The 19,047-nt window shown below is 48.9% G+C and overlaps 7 protein-coding genes across 7 annotated transcripts; 4 read left to right on the forward strand and 3 right to left on the reverse strand.

The window, feature by feature from the left end:
• Nucleotides 1-1,844: 1,844 nt before the first annotated feature.
• Nucleotides 1,845-3,499, forward strand: LTR64_007086 (uncharacterized protein; the record flags this gene model as incomplete). The annotated part of the gene is made up of 3 exons (XM_064901410.1): nucleotides 1,845-1,878; nucleotides 1,927-2,040; nucleotides 2,085-3,499. 3 exons carry the CDS (start codon nucleotides 1,845-1,847, stop codon nucleotides 3,497-3,499), a joined length of 1,563 nt encoding a protein of 520 aa, XP_064752486.1.
• Nucleotides 3,500-4,297: 798 nt separating this feature from the next.
• SEC26 (coatomer subunit beta) lies at nucleotides 4,298-7,264 on the reverse strand (the record flags this gene model as incomplete). The annotated part of the gene is made up of 2 exons (XM_064901411.1): nucleotides 4,298-4,437; nucleotides 4,531-7,264. 2 exons carry the CDS (start codon nucleotides 7,262-7,264, stop codon nucleotides 4,298-4,300), a joined length of 2,874 nt encoding a protein of 957 aa, XP_064752487.1.
• Nucleotides 7,265-7,751: 487 nt separating this feature from the next.
• On the forward strand, nucleotides 7,752-8,311 carry MNH1 (Protein mago nashi; the record flags this gene model as incomplete). The annotated part of the gene is made up of 3 exons (XM_064901412.1): nucleotides 7,752-7,789; nucleotides 7,838-7,875; nucleotides 7,923-8,311. 3 exons carry the CDS (start codon nucleotides 7,752-7,754, stop codon nucleotides 8,309-8,311), a joined length of 465 nt encoding a protein of 154 aa, XP_064752488.1.
• Nucleotides 8,312-9,345: 1,034 nt separating this feature from the next.
• LTR64_007089 (uncharacterized protein) lies at nucleotides 9,346-10,356 on the reverse strand (the record flags this gene model as incomplete). The annotated part of the gene is made up of 2 exons (XM_064901413.1): nucleotides 9,346-9,953; nucleotides 9,984-10,356. 2 exons carry the CDS (start codon nucleotides 10,354-10,356, stop codon nucleotides 9,346-9,348), a joined length of 981 nt encoding a protein of 326 aa, XP_064752489.1.
• Nucleotides 10,357-14,143: 3,787 nt separating this feature from the next.
• LTR64_007090 (uncharacterized protein) lies at nucleotides 14,144-16,210 on the forward strand (the record flags this gene model as incomplete). Its single annotated transcript, XM_064901414.1, has 2 exons — nucleotides 14,144-15,394; nucleotides 15,482-16,210. The coding sequence occupies 2 exons, from the start codon at nucleotides 14,144-14,146 to the stop codon at nucleotides 16,208-16,210; spliced, it is 1,980 nt and encodes a 659-aa protein (XP_064752490.1).
• A 676-nt stretch (nucleotides 16,211-16,886) lies between these two features.
• Nucleotides 16,887-17,418, forward strand: LTR64_007091 (uncharacterized protein; the record flags this gene model as incomplete). The annotated part of the gene is made up of 2 exons (XM_064901415.1): nucleotides 16,887-17,122; nucleotides 17,208-17,418. The coding sequence occupies 2 exons, from the start codon at nucleotides 16,887-16,889 to the stop codon at nucleotides 17,416-17,418; spliced, it is 447 nt and encodes a 148-aa protein (XP_064752491.1).
• Nucleotides 17,419-17,626: 208 nt separating this feature from the next.
• LTR64_007092 (uncharacterized protein) lies at nucleotides 17,627-19,005 on the reverse strand (the record flags this gene model as incomplete). Its single annotated transcript, XM_064901416.1, has 2 exons — nucleotides 17,627-18,702; nucleotides 18,750-19,005. 2 exons carry the CDS (start codon nucleotides 19,003-19,005, stop codon nucleotides 17,627-17,629), a joined length of 1,332 nt encoding a protein of 443 aa, XP_064752492.1.
• Nucleotides 19,006-19,047: the final 42 nt, after the last annotated feature.

The following is a 19,047-nucleotide window of genomic DNA, read 5'->3' on the forward strand; positions in this document are numbered from 1 at the left end:
GATCTGCCAAGTGTTCGCAGTCAGGTATTGGATGGCAGAGTTTACCTGTTCAAGCAAACAAGTCCTCGAGAAGGTGCACAAGTGCAGGGTTGAGGTTGGTTTGTACTCACGTCGCCATCGTCCTTTGTTCTGGTTTTTTTCCACGACAGGAATGTTGTGTGACGTGCACAAGTAGACAGAGTCTACGACCAGATATCAATAACTTCAAAACTACTCTCAACAAATTCCAGCATCACTATTGTGCAGTGGAACTTCTAAATATCCTGCCATCACGCAATTTCCAACGTCCATAGCCAGGCTAATTCCTATGTGGCCTAGCGCAAGCCTGTTCGTGCAAGAGTCGATCAATCCCAGGCTTGAACTAAGTCTCAACGAATGTGCATAAAGCTCGACTGTGGTCATTGATCTCAGTCACTTTTTGGACGCTTTAATTGATTGTGTAGGTAATGCAGAGATGCATTTTTACCTTTGTTTGGTCAAGCACACCCCATACGAGGTTGGCTCCTTCCACAACGGGCAACGACATAATAAGTGTCCACTACACATATCTCCTATAGTAGCTCGCACATCATGACTCAGGTTTGCTGCAAAGTCCACACACGGTTGCATCCATGCAGGTGAGTTGTACAGTCCGTTTCCCCGGGCGAAGGCCCATGGAGGGACAGAGACAACGTGACATCCCCTTCTATAGGCTTTGAGGCTCATCTTGGACCAAGAGGTTTTGACGAATGCTATTTCAGGTACAGCGTTATCTCGTTGCGCTGCATGACTTGTATCGCAGCGTCCGCTGACCGACTGAATTGACGATCCAAAGATTCAAATCCGCCTGTGATTGATACCACGCGAAGGAAGCATTTAACCAATCGGATCTGACGTGCTGGTTGCTGGTTGTCATGGTTTGACCGCAGCTTGCCTGAGAATCTGATGAGACCGTGTTATGTACTTCAGCTCAGACAAGGAAATACGGTTGGGAAGCAATCACTATGAAAGCAACTGGCTGCACGCAAAGACTGCTCGTTTGTTCATCTGCATGCTGCCTAGCATAGTCAATATGCCGTTCACCTCTTTTGCATCTCTGATGCTGAACGGAACACAGAGGACGAGCTTCAGTTGTAGCTTGAATGCTGCAGGATGTGTGAGCAGGCTCCCAGCTCATAAAGCGACGTTCCTTTGGCCATGATGGAGTGCGACCTTCAGTCGATATACGAGTTGTGCGTCTACTTGATTTCGGTAAGAAGATTTGTGGTATCAACTCACTATAGCTCAGGTTGACAATATCTTTTTTACTTACATCATCTCAAATCAAGAACTTAAGAACTGCCTCAAGGTCACTTGGTACTATAATTATCAGAAGAAAGTGGTCTTTGGACTTGTCAAGATTGGAGGGCTCAAATCTGCAAGAGGCCGACACCAATTTGAAAGGGCAACAGCTCGTCTGAAGTCAAAGAAAAGCAAGAAAACACGTTTGAACCGTGAAATTGTTGTTGTGAATGTTACTTAGTTGTTGGAGAACAGAAGTTGCAATTCACTTTCACACAAACAAGGAGGCGCGAAGGACACTCGGCACACTTGACTTGTATCGTCATCTGAGATTCATTTCACTCTCTATCACTATTCCACCAACAGTTATTGGCATGATTACGAGAGCTGTATGCTTTGCTTCCTGCATAATTTCATGCGTACCCTACATTTTGACATTCCTTCATGTCACAACCTCAACGGCAATCAGGGCTGTAGACGACAACCAATCCAACAATTGATTCTGGGATTACACTCATCTTCACTCAGGTCTGGTCCTTTCCTTTGGAACCATTGAGATTACTGTGATCACGAAGATGCCAATCATGAATGCGCTCACAGAGGCCATCGCTGGTCCACGTAAGTCGATCACGTTACAACGTTACATCAGCTAATGCAAGTCTACAGATCGTGTTCGCGATAGTCAGGAGCGAGCTGCTCAGCGTCGTTTCGCAGGGCTAGACAAGAAGATGAAAGAGATTAGGGACGTTTCACCAGAAGCCCCGCCTAGTGTAGGAAGCGGTAAGTACCTGACTTTTCCGCCCATACTCTGCTGATTTGTGCAGCACTCGGCTCGACAAGACCCCCCAACGATACGTCTCGAGCACAATCCAGAGCATCTTCGAGGGCTCAATCTCCAGGACGCCAAACTCGACCACTCAGACCTCGTCCCGAACTTCAGCGCAGTCAGTCAGAGTTACCAATACAAGCAAGGCAGCTTCGTTCTCGTCCTCTCATGCCGCCTTGCATCACAGCGATGGATCTCGACGCAGAACAGATGAAGCGCAATTACAGTCTCGAGGACTTGCAAAGATGGGACAGAGCCAAATCACCAATGCCACCTCTGTATCCGATGATGGGTGTAGGCAGATACCGAACTTCGATCTCCGCTGATCCTCAGTGGCGGTCAGAGCACCTCAAGAAGCAGTTGAGCAGCTTAGATGGCCTCGAAAGTATGGTTGCATCTCTCGACATAGCAGACCTGACTGGCGATACCAGTGTCTCCAGCGAGGAGTGGCAACAGATAACTGGTCTTGGTAGTCGAAGAGATAGTGCTATCAGCTCTAATAGCACCCGAACAACCTCCAGTACGGGCCTTCAGGACCTGACTGATTCACAAGGAAGTCGTCGAGTTGAACGAGGGTTCTCACCATCTGCATCTTCGCTTCGTAGTTCTTTCGGCGTACACTCCAGGAAGGGTTCGAATCTCTCCATCGTGTCGAGACCCAGTGATGTTGACGCTTCCCTCCTTCAGAAGCCCTTGCATCGACAGTCGGTGGTTCTTGGTTCGGAGCGGAGGGTTTCGGGACCAATGTCTACCATCAAGGAGCTAAACCCAAATGCGCTGTTGGTCGGAGAGATCCAGAAGAAAGTTCAGAAACCCTGCGAGTTCATTACCACAGGTGATCCAGAAAGTGCTGTTGCTTCTGATGTGGATGACCCTGAAGAAGATGCATGGACTGATGAAGGTGAAAGTGCTAAAGTGTCCGTTATTACACAGATGCTCAAAGAAGGGAGACAATGTGAGCCTCAGCCCGATCTGACCCGAACTCGGACAATGTCTAGTGACATGAAGCGGGCACGTGGCAGTACGACCTCAATTGACAGATCGCGGACCGTCCGCACTCATGCAGGTCCATCGCGGCGAAAGAAATCGTCGAAGAATGATGTACCTTCTCATCAGAGAGCAAAGTCGGACGACAAGAAGACAGAGAAGGCGTTTCCTGCCTTGCCCTCACCTGAGTCTAATGAAGATGGTCCTGAAATTGTTATGCAAAGACAAGAGTCAACAAGGAGGATTGCCGAGAACCAAAAGAAGCACTCTATGACCAGAATTTCGAGAGAAGCAGATCGTGTCACAGATGACGATACACTGATTGCAGAGAGTCAGCACGAGTATCTGCCACGAGCGCCACGCAATCGATCGGCTACAGCCTTGCGTTTTGGAAGTGCCGCGAATGCACAGCCATCAACCGATTGAAAAGCCGTTCAACAAAGTCTCGCATTAACGCTCCGATGTCTCCAGCATCAGTCTGGAGTACACGACATCCGTAGCCTGTTTCCTCAGGCAGTTGTGCCTCTAATCTACATTGCTGCAGTTTACGACACATGTTCTTCCATGTCTACGCTTAAGTGGTATGACCGAGTCGGCATAATCATAGACACCAACGACCGCAACGCTGAATAAACGATACTCATGACAACGGTGCTTTTGAGCTTCTCTTGGCAATAGAAGGAGCTTGCGCAGGGAGTAGAGGATAATGTAATGACGAAGAAAGACTATGATTTTCGGGTTCAGTTTGATGTGGTTCAGGGCGTAACGCGGGTTTCTTTCTACCAATGCATAATCCGAATCTTTTCACTTTCATGATTCTCGTCAGTGAATCGTTACACTATTGACAGGCGACATTGCCTGCACTTCGATGCGTCGCAGCGGAAAGTGATCACCTTCGAGCTCTCGCCGGAGCTCACCAATCTTCTCTCACTCGACACTTTCTTGACTTGGCCAGGCCTAGATGCAGTACATTAGTGAACTGTACAAACCCTGGTGAGTGCTCGCCAGGGTTCGTTTCCGCTTCTTGTGCCGTGTCCTTCTGATTACTCGTGAATGCACTCCATGCCGTGTATCTGCTGTCTGAGCTTATATACCCTCACAACCAGAAACTGACACAATAGTCGCTAATCCACCCATCTACCCTGCAGTTCGGCCAGCCTAGGGGCAGTCATCGCTGAATGAAAGTTCGTGGATGCTCATCGCACATATCAAGGTGTAGTCACACTAGTAAGTCCCTGCCTTTAAGCCCTTTAGGCTTCCCAAACTCAACGCCAGGCCTTGACTGCGTGATCGTATACGCACAAAGCCGGCGATCGTGCCGTCTACGGTCTTCTCGATTGATAGATTTGCTAATGCATCCTCGCCTGTCAACATGTTAGCATATGTTTTTGTTACATTCCAAAGCAAGGTAAAGTGCAAGCCGCGCGCAACGCGGAATACCACGGGTGCAGACTTACCGAATACACTCCTTGCATACAAGTTAGCACTCAAAAATTGGCAGTCTCCTTTAAGACCAGCCTCGGGCGTCAAACACGTCATATTCGTGCTCTTCATCAATTGCTGCAGGAACTCGCGTAAGGTCTTATCAGTGCTCTTGGAACTGATATTTACCTTGTTCTCCCATTCGAACTCTGTCCACATTGTGCGGAATTGTGTCTCGGTGCAGGATGCGGGCTGGATGTAGTCCATGATGTCGGCGTGAACGTCGTTGAGAATCACGACGCGTGTGTCAGTGCCAGAAGGCGAGTCGTAGACTACATTGCCAAAGATGACGCCTGTATCTGTGCTGCTAACTTTAATGGTTGACTGCACGTTGAGGAAGTCTTGCGGCCTTAAGTTATGTGTTGTTGGTCTCTCCACGACTTTCAGATCGCCTAGTGTGGCGAACTCTACTGACAAATTTTGGAGAGTTTCATTGGTTTGATTGACGAGGAGGACATCAAGCACGATGTCAAATTGGTGTACTTTGACATATGCTTCAGCGTAGACAGGATCACTGAAGCCAGTGAGTTGAACGACACGGCTGAGCTTGCTGGAAAGATCCTCGAAGGCAGTATCACCACCTGTAGCTCTCTCGAGGTCGAGAGCCATACCGTCCACGTCGTCTGTTGTAGATTTTTTGGCTAATTGACGGATTGAGAAGAGGTCGTCGACCTGCGCAGCAGTCTTAGCTTTCTCAGCAGCTGCACGCTGTGAACGTTTCTTCTCTTCAACAGCAACCATTGCAGCAAATGCAGAACGGGTATCACTGAGGAATGAGGTTTCAAGTTCTTTGCGCTGCGAAAATTCTGCCAACGACCGGACACAGGACATAATTCGGTCAACGGAATCTTCGTCTATTGGCGCTTTGACAAAGTGCGACTGTCCAACACGGATGATCGAGATCATGACAAGCATGGCCTCTGCGCGGAGTGCATTTGTTCGTTCTTCGTTATCCGAGATTTCAGAGAACCGCATAACCAGTTTCGTTAATGTTGATGACAGAACGGTCGCAAGGTAGTAATCACCCTCAAGAATGAGCTGCCGCAGTGGTGGTTTCTGAGCTGCTTTGACTGCTTCCAGCTTAGCCTTAGCTGCTGAATTGCTCGTTAGAGCGCTTTCCGTGGCATAGGTGCCATCAGCGAGCACCTTTCTCGAGCCACTAGGAGTGGTCTTTTGAGTATGACCATTGACTTCGGCTTTTTCAGGGACGTCCTCGGAATTTGCTTCGTCGAGTAATCTTTGCTCGGAAGCAAGGATAGGTATCTCACCGAGACTTGCTCGTATACGCTTCCAGGCCTCCTTAATATCGTTCTCTTGTAGTGAGTATTCTCCGATCACCCACAAAGCCCCTCTGTAGACCTTGCCAGCTCGTACTTCGCCTAGAGTGGATATCAATTTTTCGACGATGGACGAACGTAGTTTAGGAAATTTCTCGACCACCTCTTTCACAAAAGAGATGACTTCGACGGCTGATGCGCCGCCAAAATCTGTAATGAAGTCCATGAGTACATCTACCACGCTTGCCGCGACTTCCGAGAATTTGATGGCACATTGATGTATAGATTGTATTAGGAGCTGCCTGTATTCATTGCTCTTCTCGTACTGCTCGTCGATTGTCTTGCTTAGCTCTTTCTTGAGTAGCATAACGACTTCCTGTATGTTCTTGCTAGATACCATTTCGAGAGCAATACCGAGGGCCTTGCGCCGCACATCCAAGTCAGGACTGGAAAGTACACGAAGGACTTCCATGGTGAGATCATCGAGAACACCCTCGTTCCGGCGGCGCAGCTGGTCGACTCTATCTAATACAATGAGTTTGACGTTGTTGTCGGCCTCTTTTATGGACAGCTCGATCAGCTTACCAGCGGCTGCCTTGACCGCCACGGGGTTGTTGGTCAGAGCTGTTAAAGTGGTGGCAGCTTCGTAGACAACAGTACTTGTGTTTGCCTCGAGTAAGTCGAAGATTAGTCTCAGATACCTCGATTTGTTTGCCTGGTTGTCTCCTGCATCCTTTCGAATGAATTCCAGCTCGACCAATTGCAGCAATTCGTCCGTGTTGGGCACGCCGTCCAGGACTCCTGTCAAGTATTCTAGGGCTTTCTCTTGACTTATCGACATCAAGGCCCCGAAAGCGTTGCGCTTGCAGGTATTGTCCGATTCTGCAGCCAAAAAGGTCTGTAACATTTCTGGCGCATCAGGGATGAGATGTGGTGCGTGCTGATAGACAGAAGCCAACGCCCAAACAGCGTTTTTTCGAACATAAGCATGCCTGTGGTCAAGGCATGTTTGTGCTGCGGAGAGAAGAGGTTCGATCAATTCGGGTTCTCGCAACTTGGAAAGGAAGCGTAAGGTATTGCCTCGAATAAACTCGTTTGGATGTTGAAGATCGTTCCGTATACCATTGCAAACCAAGATCATCTCTTGCTTTAGCTTCCCATTTGCGTCCAATTTCGGACATATTTCATAGTAGAGATACAACAATTTCTTGAGCTGCTTGTCCTTTGAAGGCATGACGAAACGGATAATATGCATAAGCAAATTCGGCATGGGATCACCATTCAGCATAATAGTCAATATTCTCTTCATAGTCTGCCTCTTGGTCTCATCTGTGCCCTTCTCCAATTGTGTCTTTAGGTCCTGCTGGGATGGCTGGTCTGCGGTGTTGTCCTGGTGGACCAAACTGTAGGCATGGTCTAGAAAGGTCGCCATGTCAGTGTAAAGCCGAGTAGTCGGCAAGGAAGAATAGAGCTGGAGTAGGGAAAGAGTTGCGACAATCTCAAAGCGTTGAGATACAACCTAGTGCAGGGAAGGAGGAGGATGAGCCAGCCGGAGAGTAGTTGACCAATTTTGATCAGAGGAACTCAATCATGCTTCAGTCGTATTAGTCTCAGCGCTACTGGTGTGAACAGCACACTTCTGCCAGTGATCGCTGTACGTGTACTCGAAATATGTCGTCGTCGCCAGGGTGTCCATATCTGTGTGGAACTTGGAGAAACGCTGTCCCGTTCACATGCACGTTCCTGAATGCCTGAGAGCCTTGGCACCAAGTTCCCGTTGCATGCTATACACGAATAAGAAACAGCCTGTAGAAAGTTTGAAGCAGCCGTATTGCCTCTCGACTTCGCACCTTGAGCCCTCCTAACACCGTTTGTACTTCCGAAACTACGATCGCCTTCGTTGCATGAATCTGGCAGTCATGGGTGACCTAGCAGAGCCATTCTACGTTCGCTATTAGTCCGTTCGAGAATACCTTCCGCTCCGCTATGTACTAACAAGCTACAGTTCCGGGCACTCTGGCAGATTTGGTCACGAATTTCTAGGTTTGTGGCAGCTGGCATATTCTGCGGTCAGTCTTTGACATGTACAGAATTCGACTTTCGAGTCATTGGCGACGGCCGAAGCGCAACAGCCCGATATGCGAACAACTCAAACTATCGTAACGACTCTCTGATCCGGAAAGAAATGAGCCTGAGCGCTCTCATGATATCTGAAATCAAGCGCATCATAAGAGACAGCGAGATCATGAAGGAAGATGACTCAAAATGGCCGCAGAAGAACAAGGACGGCAGGCAAGAACTCGAGATCAGATTGGGTAGCGAGCATATTCAATTCGAGACCGCAAAGATTGGTTCTCTGGTCGATGTCACAGATTCAGCTGATCCGGAAGGATTGAGAGTCTTCTACTACCTCGTGCAGGATCTGAAGGCGTTGGTGTTCTCGTTGATATCTCTACACTTCAAGATCAAGCCAATTTAGGCGAGTCGAAGGACAACATGAAGATGAAAAGACCAGGAGTCAGCGATTTTACAATGTTCGACGACAGGATTCGGCCATAGGTAATCCCAGCCGAGCTACATCAGAAGACGAATGTGCTCCAAAAGATGCAATACAAGAGCAATGGACAGCCTACTTGAGTCGAAAAGTCCTTAATGAAAGAGAGCAGCGCAACGACTTTCCACGACCACCGAGCATGGGTGGGTGAGTTTCGTCGCCCAGAGTCCACACATCCACTTCACGACACAGCAAGTCATTGTGGTGTAGACAAGCATAAGTTGGTAAAAACTGATGGATTGGGTGTTGGAAAGCTGAAGAGGGGCATGGTTGAGCAGTGACGCGAGCTATGAAGTTGAAGGACAAACAAGCGTGGTGGGACGAACGCGACGTTTACCGAAGCAAAACGTGTTGATGTTAGCTCGATCTAATCGCACTGCTGGGAACGCTTCAGCATGGGCAATAAATTCTGAGTCCTTTTCACTGACTGACCAACCGTTGGGTACACCAAGTTGTGGAATGTGTATAACGAGAACTTCGATCAGGCAAAATTCACAGCATGTATTATCTGGTTAGCAGTAGCATCCGAATTGTTGGCAACACTACCAGGCTCTTTCGACACAGAATCGGTAAAAACAGAGTCGGGCAGACTTATACAAATTGAGAAAGCTCAAAATTGTTATTGCGCCACTATCTGCATACATAAACAAACAATGGCTTGCAAACACAACTAGTTATGTTGTTCTAGCCTTGTTGTCGAAAACAAATTCCATGGGGTATCATAGTATTTTGAACTCCGAAAAGAAAAACTCCCAGACAACCCACCTCGTGTATCGTAGTCGTAAAAGTGATTCGAGCAGCAGGACCAATCCTGGCACTCGAAGCAGACCCACTCAATAAACGTGCAATTTTGCTTTGGTACTAACATAAACCAGACAGATGGCTGTTCCTAACTCCTTGCGCCGTTCGCTGCCGTGCAAAATATATATGCGTGATTGTCATCGTCAAGACAATTGAAATTAAAATTGTGGTTGTTGGTAATATGGATCGTACTGGCTCTCAGCAGCCTGTGCCAAGGTATCTAAGTCGGAAAACCCTCGAACCAGGGTGGGTGGTTGAGGAACCGGCATTTCTAGTTTTTCGTTGATAGACATTGCTGTGGCTGCTAGAGGCTCGTCGATGAGGGGAGGATACATAGAATTGACAAGAGAGTCTGCGTCCAGTGCTGTGTCAGTCGGCAAAACGATTTGTGGTGTTGGATCCGCGAAAAACGAAGGGCTGGTGTCAACAGGTGTATCGATAGGATTGAGCGGCAAAGTAATGTCGGACGGATTTGAAAGCCCTGAGCTCGATTTACGTATCTGGACAGGATTTTGAAGCACAACTGGCAGCGCCGGTACAGGTACTTCTTCTTTGGGTATGTCCTTGCTCTTGTTTGCATCGCGCGTTGTTTGAGCTTTACTCTTTTTTTCCTCGCCGTTGGCAGGTCGGTTCTTATGCGTCCGCTCGTGCTGTTTCATGTTGTCTTTCCGGGTGAATGCTTTGTCGCATACAGGACAATGCACTCCTTTCTCGCCAGTGTGTTTCTTGCCGTGTCTTGCGGCGTGTCCGGATGTAGTAAAGGTCGCTGAGCAGTGGTGAGATTGCGCATACGGACAGGGATATTTGTTCTTCTTGCCAGCCGATACCGCATTGTTGTTTGCTGTCACTGGTCGGACAGGTTGACTCGCAGATGACGAGGACGATACAGAAGCGTCAGCGGACAAAGCTGGAGTAGGGATCTGATTCATTTCAACCGCTGCAGGCATTGAAGGGTATACTGCGGGCGCTAAGGGCTGCGGATGTTTGGGTCCGAGTGGTTCTTGGGGCAGAACACCTATCATCATGCCTTGCTCGACAAAAGGCGTAATTCCCGTGGGTGAAGGAAGATAGTTCAACGTAGCATCAGGTCGCAAAAGACTGTCAAAAGGCACGAGAGAAGCGTCATTGTAGTTGTAGGCGGGCGTGGTTGGTGAAGGGGTTGAGTCCATGCTCGAGGGGGATTCTGTGGAAGACAACGAATCGTAGCGCAGAAGAGGCGGCGAGCCTGCTGAGGAGATTGAGCGATTACGCTGGAATTGTGGGAGTCGCGCAAGGTTGGGTCTTTCCAGTCGCGACGAGAAAGACGTCAATGACGAAATAGAGGGGAGTTTTGGTCGTAGTGTTGTTGAAGGAGACGACTCCTTTGTTCGAACTACGAAAGAAGGGCAGTCGTTGTCGTTCAGGATCGAGAAAACACGTTCTCTAGAATTATTGCTCTGAACATCCATGTTCGGACGTTCCAATGCTAAAGACCAGCCGTCTCGGGGCTGGCCAATATCTAAGGTCAACGTCAGCTTCTACCATTAACGAATATCTGTATCGTTATTCTTACCTTCGAGAGAAACAAGAAACACAATTCCAAAGTGTTCAGACAGTTTGCGTACACTACCACGTTGGTCGCTGACCTCCCACCTCGAAACGCGAAGGGTCGCAACTCGGATTAGGCGCTGTCAATTGTCGACCCGTCACTTGCCCAGCTTGAAGTTTGTTTTCGCTTGTTACTGGAACAATGTGTATTTCTCGATCACAATTCCGCTAAGCGAAAAATACTGAAGATCGTTCCCACAGTCGAAGAGTCTCTGGCACAGCACAGATACGCTACGTTGAGAAGGGTCCGATGTGATAGGGTTGTGCGACACAGTGCAATAGAAGGGTCTTTCTCGAAGGAAAGTGCTACGAGGTACAAAGAAAACTGGACTCGAAATGTAGTCGAGCCAATGTACCCGTCCTCCAAGCGCTATCGATCGAGATCTGCTGAGCAGAATTAAGTGTGCTGTGGACGAAACTCACTCTTCAACTAGCGTTCAGGCACATGGTGGACCAGCGGAGAGCTATGTGGGTAAGACCACTTGCATCCAGCATTCTGACTGGCGACAAGCCACCGAGTCACAGGGTCAGGAGCGTGGCAGAAGAGCGATCAAGCTTTACAGCGCGATACACTGGCCGCTAAGAAAGCAAGTTCTGGGAAAGGATGTCATCATGCCAGCCAATCGCCGATCAACTCTGGGCTTAAGGCACCTGCTCAGTCAGAGCTACCAGCTAACGACCCAGGACTGTGGTTTCGAATTAAACCACCACAAAGTCCCTGCGTTGCAGCCAATGCGATACAGAGACCAAACTCCAAAAGGCCCAAATTTATGTTTGTGATTGAGATACATCTCTGGAGCGTTGGCATCTGCAGCGGAGCGCTCATCTAAATCTGCTCGCCCAGTCCATTGAGATGTCACCAACTCATAGGCGCTGCCAACTTCTGTCGCGCCGTCCGTGCTGGCAGACAGTTCTCATGCCCCATGCAAAGGTTTAAGAGACGATCGGCGATCGTGTTTAAGAACTTCGATAATCGCGGAAATGGGCCTAATGCAAGAGCCCGAGTGACGTATAGTTTCAGGAATCGCATCCGCCAAACCTTGTTCTTCATCTCATCTCATGCAACAACACATCAACCATTTGGTGGTCGGCAAAAAATGACCGCTCGCTTGCAAGAAATCCACGGGTCTCTGGGGACGCCTTTGCCGACTTGCACTTGACCATCCTCTTCCTCAATGTCCTCGCTTCGGATAGCCCTTGTGGAAATCCGTCGACAATGGATAACCAAGTCTGAAAGAATCTCCGCATAAATGATCCAGAACAGATGAATTATGCGACCGACTGGCATGAAGCATATTGCAGTCTCAAGCTTGAAACCCCGAGTGGTGAGATTCCAGAAATAGCTCCTCGTCAACAGTTGTTGAAGTACATACTTCCTATGCTGCTTGTTGTCGCGCTACTAAACATGGGTGCCTATTTCGATACTATATGTCCACTCCTACAGGTTGCAGTATCAATACTCAGGATATGTCAACGTTCCCTCGCGCATTAGAAGAGGATCCTTCGGCGACACGACGGGAGTAAGAAGTGCACCAAGCGGAAAAACACACTCCGCAGCCACGAGGTACATGAAAATGCGATGCACAAACAAAAAGTCGATGCAGCGGCAGGGTCTTACAGGGTATCTATCCCTGTTGACTCCTTTTGGCGTTTTAGTGCTTCCGTGTGCTTTCTGTGCTCGGTGGAACGCGTTCCCGCTTTGCCCTTTTCACAACGTCAAATCTACCAGGAGGCAGAGCCTCAATCCCTGGAACGTTTTCGCTTGGCCTCAAGTTCGTCTTACAGCGCAAAGTGACGCACCCACTTCACCGGCAAAAGTCACCGCTGTTGTCGCTTGCTTGTGCCAGCACGGTGCAGCTCTCCGAACCAATCTGCGTGGCGTTGTTTCTTCATGGCTTGATTTGTGGTTGTTTCTGCCTTGTCAGGCAAGTTCCTGCAATTTCAATTTACAATCCTACCATGCAGTACAATTGTTCTGCTTTTCACCATTCGCACATGTATATACCACTTTGTATGCGACGTCCGAACATTATTCTTGATTAAGGCTATGTCGTACGCAATGAAGATTGCTTGGACATCTCAAACCTATTCCGCCACTCCCAAATCAAAGTTTCAGTTGGTACTCGCATATGAGTTATAGGTAACTTGTTTCGCAAGTTTCCTGGCTTTCAGGCACACATGGTCAAGATGGCTTGCTGGCTGTCCAAGCACTGCATCGATCTTCTGATTCGTTGCCTTCTTGACCGCACACATCCAATGCTTATACCTCGTTCGACCATTACTGGGACAGGAAGCCCTTTCACTGACAGCACTTTTTATAGAATGCGCCCAGCTCGGGTTACATGATTTCTATTTTACTAGTACTCACTGCTATCCCAGAGCTCTCGGGACCATTTCCGAACATGCTGATCCTGCAGATATTGGCTGTGGGAGATTATACTACCAGGCGTACGAATGAAACCTACCTACTCGAAAGTTCGTACGTCCACTCCGGCCTCATAATTACTCGACAGCATTGCCAATTTGTTCGTTACTCGAGGTTATGTTGTTCCCTCGTTGAGAAGCATGATCAACCTGGACCTTAATCTCAAGCCGCTTTTGCTCAGTTTCAGTAGCACTTTTGGCACCCAAGCAACCACGGTCATGCTGCCATCAGCCGACCTACCACATTCTCATGCTTGCTATGCTTCTACTGAGCAACTCAATTTGCTATTCGTTAACAACAAACTCTGCGCCTTTTCTCTGGGCTTCTTTCTGGCAGGACCTTCTGCCTCTGATCCTCCTCTACTTGGTCAGGTGATGGCCCAGCCACTCAATGACGTAGATCAGCAAAACAGGCTGGGCAGGAATGTTGGTGAAACGTGCAACACTTGTTGGACGCATGCGCTGTCCTCTATGCTGCTCAAATCTCACAAAATCAACCATATTTCGCGTAGCAAAGATGGTCGTTTTCGCTCAGACTCGCAGACTCTACCGTAGTCGCTAAAGTTTTAGATCTTCGATACGGATAGGCGAAACTGTTCACGAATCGCACGCCCAATACTAGAACTTGAAGTGCGACTTCACACAACCCACTTCTCAGGCCTTTTTGTCTAAGGCCTAAATCTTCGGAATTACCACCACCTCAAGGCAACCGCAAAACTTGAACCCGGTCCTGTCATTGAAGCAAGGCGTTCATTCCAGCATAGTATCCTTGCTGCCAAGTCACGCCACCTGCTCCCAGTCGTTGACATCAAAAGACAACTGCCCCGCTCAAGTCGTTATCAGTTTCTCTTCGACGCCTATACTCAACAACAAAAGATCGAACCCTGTTCTTAGTTCACAACAGGCCAATTTGTCTTATATCTTTGAAGCGACCTGCTTGCAGGTATGTCCTACTACGACGACCGCCGCAGTACCACGAGGGACCGCAGACGCGACGATGGTTACTACGACGAACCGACTGTTTACAACACGCGCGACAACCAGAGATCGACTGCCATGGTGAGGCGCCGAAGCGACGACTCGTACGATGAGGAGATCAAGAGAGAGTTTTCTCCTAATGGTGGATACTATCGCGAAACCACTATCCGCAAGAGTGGTATCAGGCCTGCCGGCAGAGCACGATCGTATGAGCAGGATCGCTATGATGACGATCGCTCATTTGCAAGCAGCAAACGAGACCCATATTACGCTGCAGCAGGACGTAGAGGCCACGACGACAATCGCCGAAGTCGTTACCAGTCCGAGTACTCATCCCGCAGTCCATCTCCACGACCTAAGAAAGAGCGCAGAAAATCAATGCCAGAAGAAGCTCTTGAGGCAATAGGGCTTGGAGGACTTGTCGCAACACTCACTGGCAAGAAGAACAGGTCACGTTCTCGCTCCAGCTCCAGTGGTCGAGGTTCACGTAGTCGACGCGGACGATCTTCTTCGCCAGACCGTAGGAAAGAGCAGCTTCAGCAGGCGCTCAAGGCCGCAGTCCTTGCAGGTGCTGCCTCCGCCTGGCGTGCCAGACATGAAGATGGCGGCTGGAACGGCGAAAAGGGCAAGCGCGTCTTGACTGCTGCTCTGACCGCTGGAGGTGTGGATGGATTCATCAATCGAGACAAAGATCCTGAGAAGCACCAACTCCGCGATACGATTGGAGCAGCTGTTGCTGGTGTTGCCACAGACAGACTCGTCAATGGTCCCCGTTCAAGATCAAGAGGTCGACGCGACGGGTCATACAGTCCTGAAGGAGGCCGTAGTCGTTCTCGTTCCAAGATCCGAGATCTTGCGGCAGGAGGCGCTATTGCAGCTGCAGCGAAGAAGATGGCTGACTCTGTCCGGGGCCGCTCGAAATCGCGAGGTCGGGAACGTAGCCGCGACTCCTATGATTCTTACGATTCTCGTTCTCCGCCTCGCGCCAGATCACGTAGTCGTTCAGTCATTGCTCGCGGTCTGTCGAGGGTTGGTCTAGGGTCAGCAGCTGACAGAGTTGATCCAGCTGGCGCTCGCGAACGCAGCCGTTCAAGAGGAGATACTAGTCGTCGACGCTCTCGAAGCCGCGGTTACGATCGGTATGCCGACGATAACTATGTTGATGGTCCACGATCAGGAGGGTCGATCTATGACCCGCCCAACTACAACAATCAACCTGTAGGTACTTCCCGTTCCTTGAATGCTCAAAATGGAGCCATGATTTCTCGACCACATAGCACAGGCCCTATTTCCCTTCCGCCGCAGGGCTACATATATGAAACTAAACCCCACCATAATGGTGATCCTGAAACAGACTCAGACTCTGACTTGGGTTCCAGTACCGACGATGAGCAATTGAACAATAAGAGCAGAAAGCGGCTACTGGTTTCCGGTGGCCTGGCGACAGTCGCGACTATTCATGCTGGTAAGAGTGTGCACGATAGTATGGAGAAGCGTCAGCGAAGAAAGCGAGCTCTTAAGGAAGGTACGATCAGCAAAGAAGAAGCGCAACAACACAAGACTAGAGATCACATGCAAGAAGCAGCAAGTATCGGCCTTGCAGCCTTGGGTCTAAAGGGAGCGTATTCAGAATGGAAAGAGGTGAAAGGACAGATGGACGAAGATAAAGAACAAAAGGAGAAAAATATACGCCACGCAAGAAAGAGAAGTGCGAGGAGGGCAAAGTACAGGATGGTCGGTATGGCAGATGGTGACTTTACTAATAGCGCACCGACCTTAAGTGATCCATTCTATGGTGGGAATGGTGATGGACAATATCATCCCGGCAACCAAGGACCATACATGAGTGGTGCTAATGGTGGACCTTCGCCGTTATCTGGAGGTTATGGTGCCAGTAATGTACCACACTACTTCGACGACAATCCTTATGGTTCGATGGCTTACCAACAGGGTTATCAGGGTAACACATACGGCACAGGCACCGGGTTCCCACCACCTCCTATGGGACAACCGCCGCCCCCACAAGGAAGGTAATGAAAGAGGTTTTGGTATTTATTGTTGACGGATACCTAAGTTGTTTTGGATGAGATTTTCAGGCTGAGCGAGGCTATTGTGTTACGAATAACGAACAATAATGACGATTTTACGATTACATCCCATCAGCATACTATTTGACGAACATCCGTTTTTCTGTTTTCTTACGCTCTGCAAACCCTCTCTGTTTGTGGTCATGAGTGTCGGGGGTAAAACAATACATAGAGTACGAAGTGCTTCCAGATGTGTATCCTATTCTCGTTGCGACAAATTCAGGAAGACCGAAAGCAAGTCAAGTCTACAGTACCTTCTCCCTGTCCCAACATTGCTCGCACGCTCTGCGAGCTCGCCGTCGGTGATCATCAGCATCTCTTTTCAATCTAGACGACCTTAGACTTCTGATGCTGAATATACGAGTACATGGTTCAGCTATCCGCTTTGCGTGCTCTCGATTTTATGGGGGATGTACTCTGGGGAATAAATTTACATCATCCCGACATGAAGTCCTTCATCCGACAGCGGAAGCTTCTCCAACTCCTTCTGCCGCCCCATAGCCGAAAGACTTCCCCCACCAGATCATCGTCGTATTGAATGCCTGTAAAGTATCTTACTCACAGAGACATTGCTAGGACCCAAGCATACTCAGCGTAAGTCAAAAAAGAACATCAAAAACAAAATGTCATCATCACCATATACCGGCCACGCCCCCTCCGGCTCCGTCGAGCTCGACTCCCGCATCATCCCATTCTTCGAGAACTTCTATAGAGTATCGGATAGCCAAACAGCCGACGATGAATATGTAGACGCATTGACCAAGGAAGGTACTCTGATCATGGGCACGAAGAAGGCGGTTGGGAAGGATGAGATTATGACGTTGAGAAAGGGGCTCTGGAGTGGGCCGGTGAAGAAGAGGTGAGGATAGAATCTTTTTTTTGCTCGAAAACCTTAGTGGTTGTTTGAGAAAGCATGGGTGAGTACAGTGCTGACTAAGATATAGACAGCATCATCTGCATAGGATTTACCCGTTCACTTCACAGGACGTGATGATTCACGGAAGTGTGGATTATGAATTGCATAACGGGCAGGATGTCACGGTTCAATGGGCTGGACATGCTCAGTTTGTTGAGAGTGAGGATGGGAAGTTGCGGATGAGGTTCTATCAGGTTTATTTGGATAGTGCACCGGTTGCACAGGCTGCTGCTAAATAAATAGACTGCGGACGAAAGTGAAGTCTACACTGCAATCCATTGACATTCCCAAGACCAATCTTCAGCCCCATACTTACAGTTCCCGTGAATTATTTGTCGAGGGAAGCAAATAGTACTACCATCGAGTTGTGGTATGTCTATTTGACGTTCCATATACCCAGAGAAAAGGGGCTCAAGACTCTTTCTTCCCCCATGAGCCTCTCATACCTCAACCTGGCAACTCGTGAACACTTCCCTTCGGACCATTACCCTTCGAAGCCTGCTCTGGCGATGTATTTCGATATGGTCCATATGTGCCCCAATTCGTCTGAGCCCATTGCGGTCTTTCATGGTCTGGTAGCTCTTGAATCTCGTCCATCGTGCTCGGTTGATAGGTAAATGGCTTATAGACCTGAGCTGTATGAAGTGGGCTTGGCGGTATTGACTGACTTGGCGTAGTGATAGCTGTACCTATTGGAATATTTGATTTGCTATAACCATCCTGCTCAGACGAGCAAGGAAGCTCTGGTTTGTCATCTAGCCAGGGCGATCCAACGTCAGGAAGGGTGGGTTCGGCATCGATAGGTGGCTTCTGTGGTGACTGTTGAGCATCAGGATCTGCGTGTTGTTTTCGTCGTCTCTGTCGGTCCCGAAAGATGAGATAGAGGCACACAACGATAGGAAACAAGGCACTAACGATTCCAGCTGCGATTCCAGCAATAGCCCCGGTGCCTAACTTATTGGAGTCGTGTGATACTGTATCGTCTGCAGCAGCAGAAGCAGTGGTTGGCGTAGTCAAAGGTGATAGCGAAGAGGTGGACTTTTGTTGTGTACTGCTCGTGGAAGAGGTTTTACCAGCGAAGGATGTAGTGTTGTCAGAAGGCGTACTGTCGGAGGGCAACGCTGTAGGATCAATCAACGATGTCAAAGAGCTGCCCACACTGCTTATATCATCGACCACCTGAGTAGTTGGCATGACAGTATGGGATGGGAACTGGCCACCATACCACGTAATATCCCCACCGGTTGACGCTGGCAGAAGGCCGCCTGCTGTCATTTGCTGAGCAGCAGACACCAAGATCACGTCTGGGTCATCTCCTTCAAGGTCACAAGTACAATTCTCACTCTCGGGTGACGGTCCTACTTTCGACGATCCACCATTTGGACAGCCTACCCATACGTCCTTTCCTTCACAGAATGCCATGCCTACCCATTGATGATCGGTGTAATTTCCTTTGTAAGGACAGCTTTGGTCGCTGTAATCAGGATCCGTGCAGCCGGCGATGTAGGTGTAATATGGTGTTTCTTGAATGCGGTTAGAAGATGAACAGTGTAGTAGGAGAGGCACCTACTCTGTGTCACGCAGACGCTTGTGCCGGTGTTCAATTTGTCCCCCAGTTGACAGCAATAAGTATGCCCGAATACGACATTTCCTGCTGGTGCATAAACAGGATCTGCCTGCTTGTTCTTCGCATAGTAACATGTACCATTGGATATATTCGGATCGTAATTCATAACCGCGTGCGCACTAGCGAAGAGGACAAGGATGTTCAGGAGCGCAAGCGTTGTTGAAAGTGTGGTGGAGGTCATCGAGAGGGAAGAATCCATCGCTAAACAGTTGAAGAGAAGCGCAAGTGAACACCGTAGTGA

This window comes from Lithohypha guttulata (assembly GCF_036872675.1).
Source record: "Lithohypha guttulata strain CCFEE 5908 chromosome Unknown scaffold_5, whole genome shotgun sequence".
Taxonomy (NCBI): domain Eukaryota; kingdom Fungi; phylum Ascomycota; class Eurotiomycetes; order Chaetothyriales; family Trichomeriaceae; genus Lithohypha; species Lithohypha guttulata.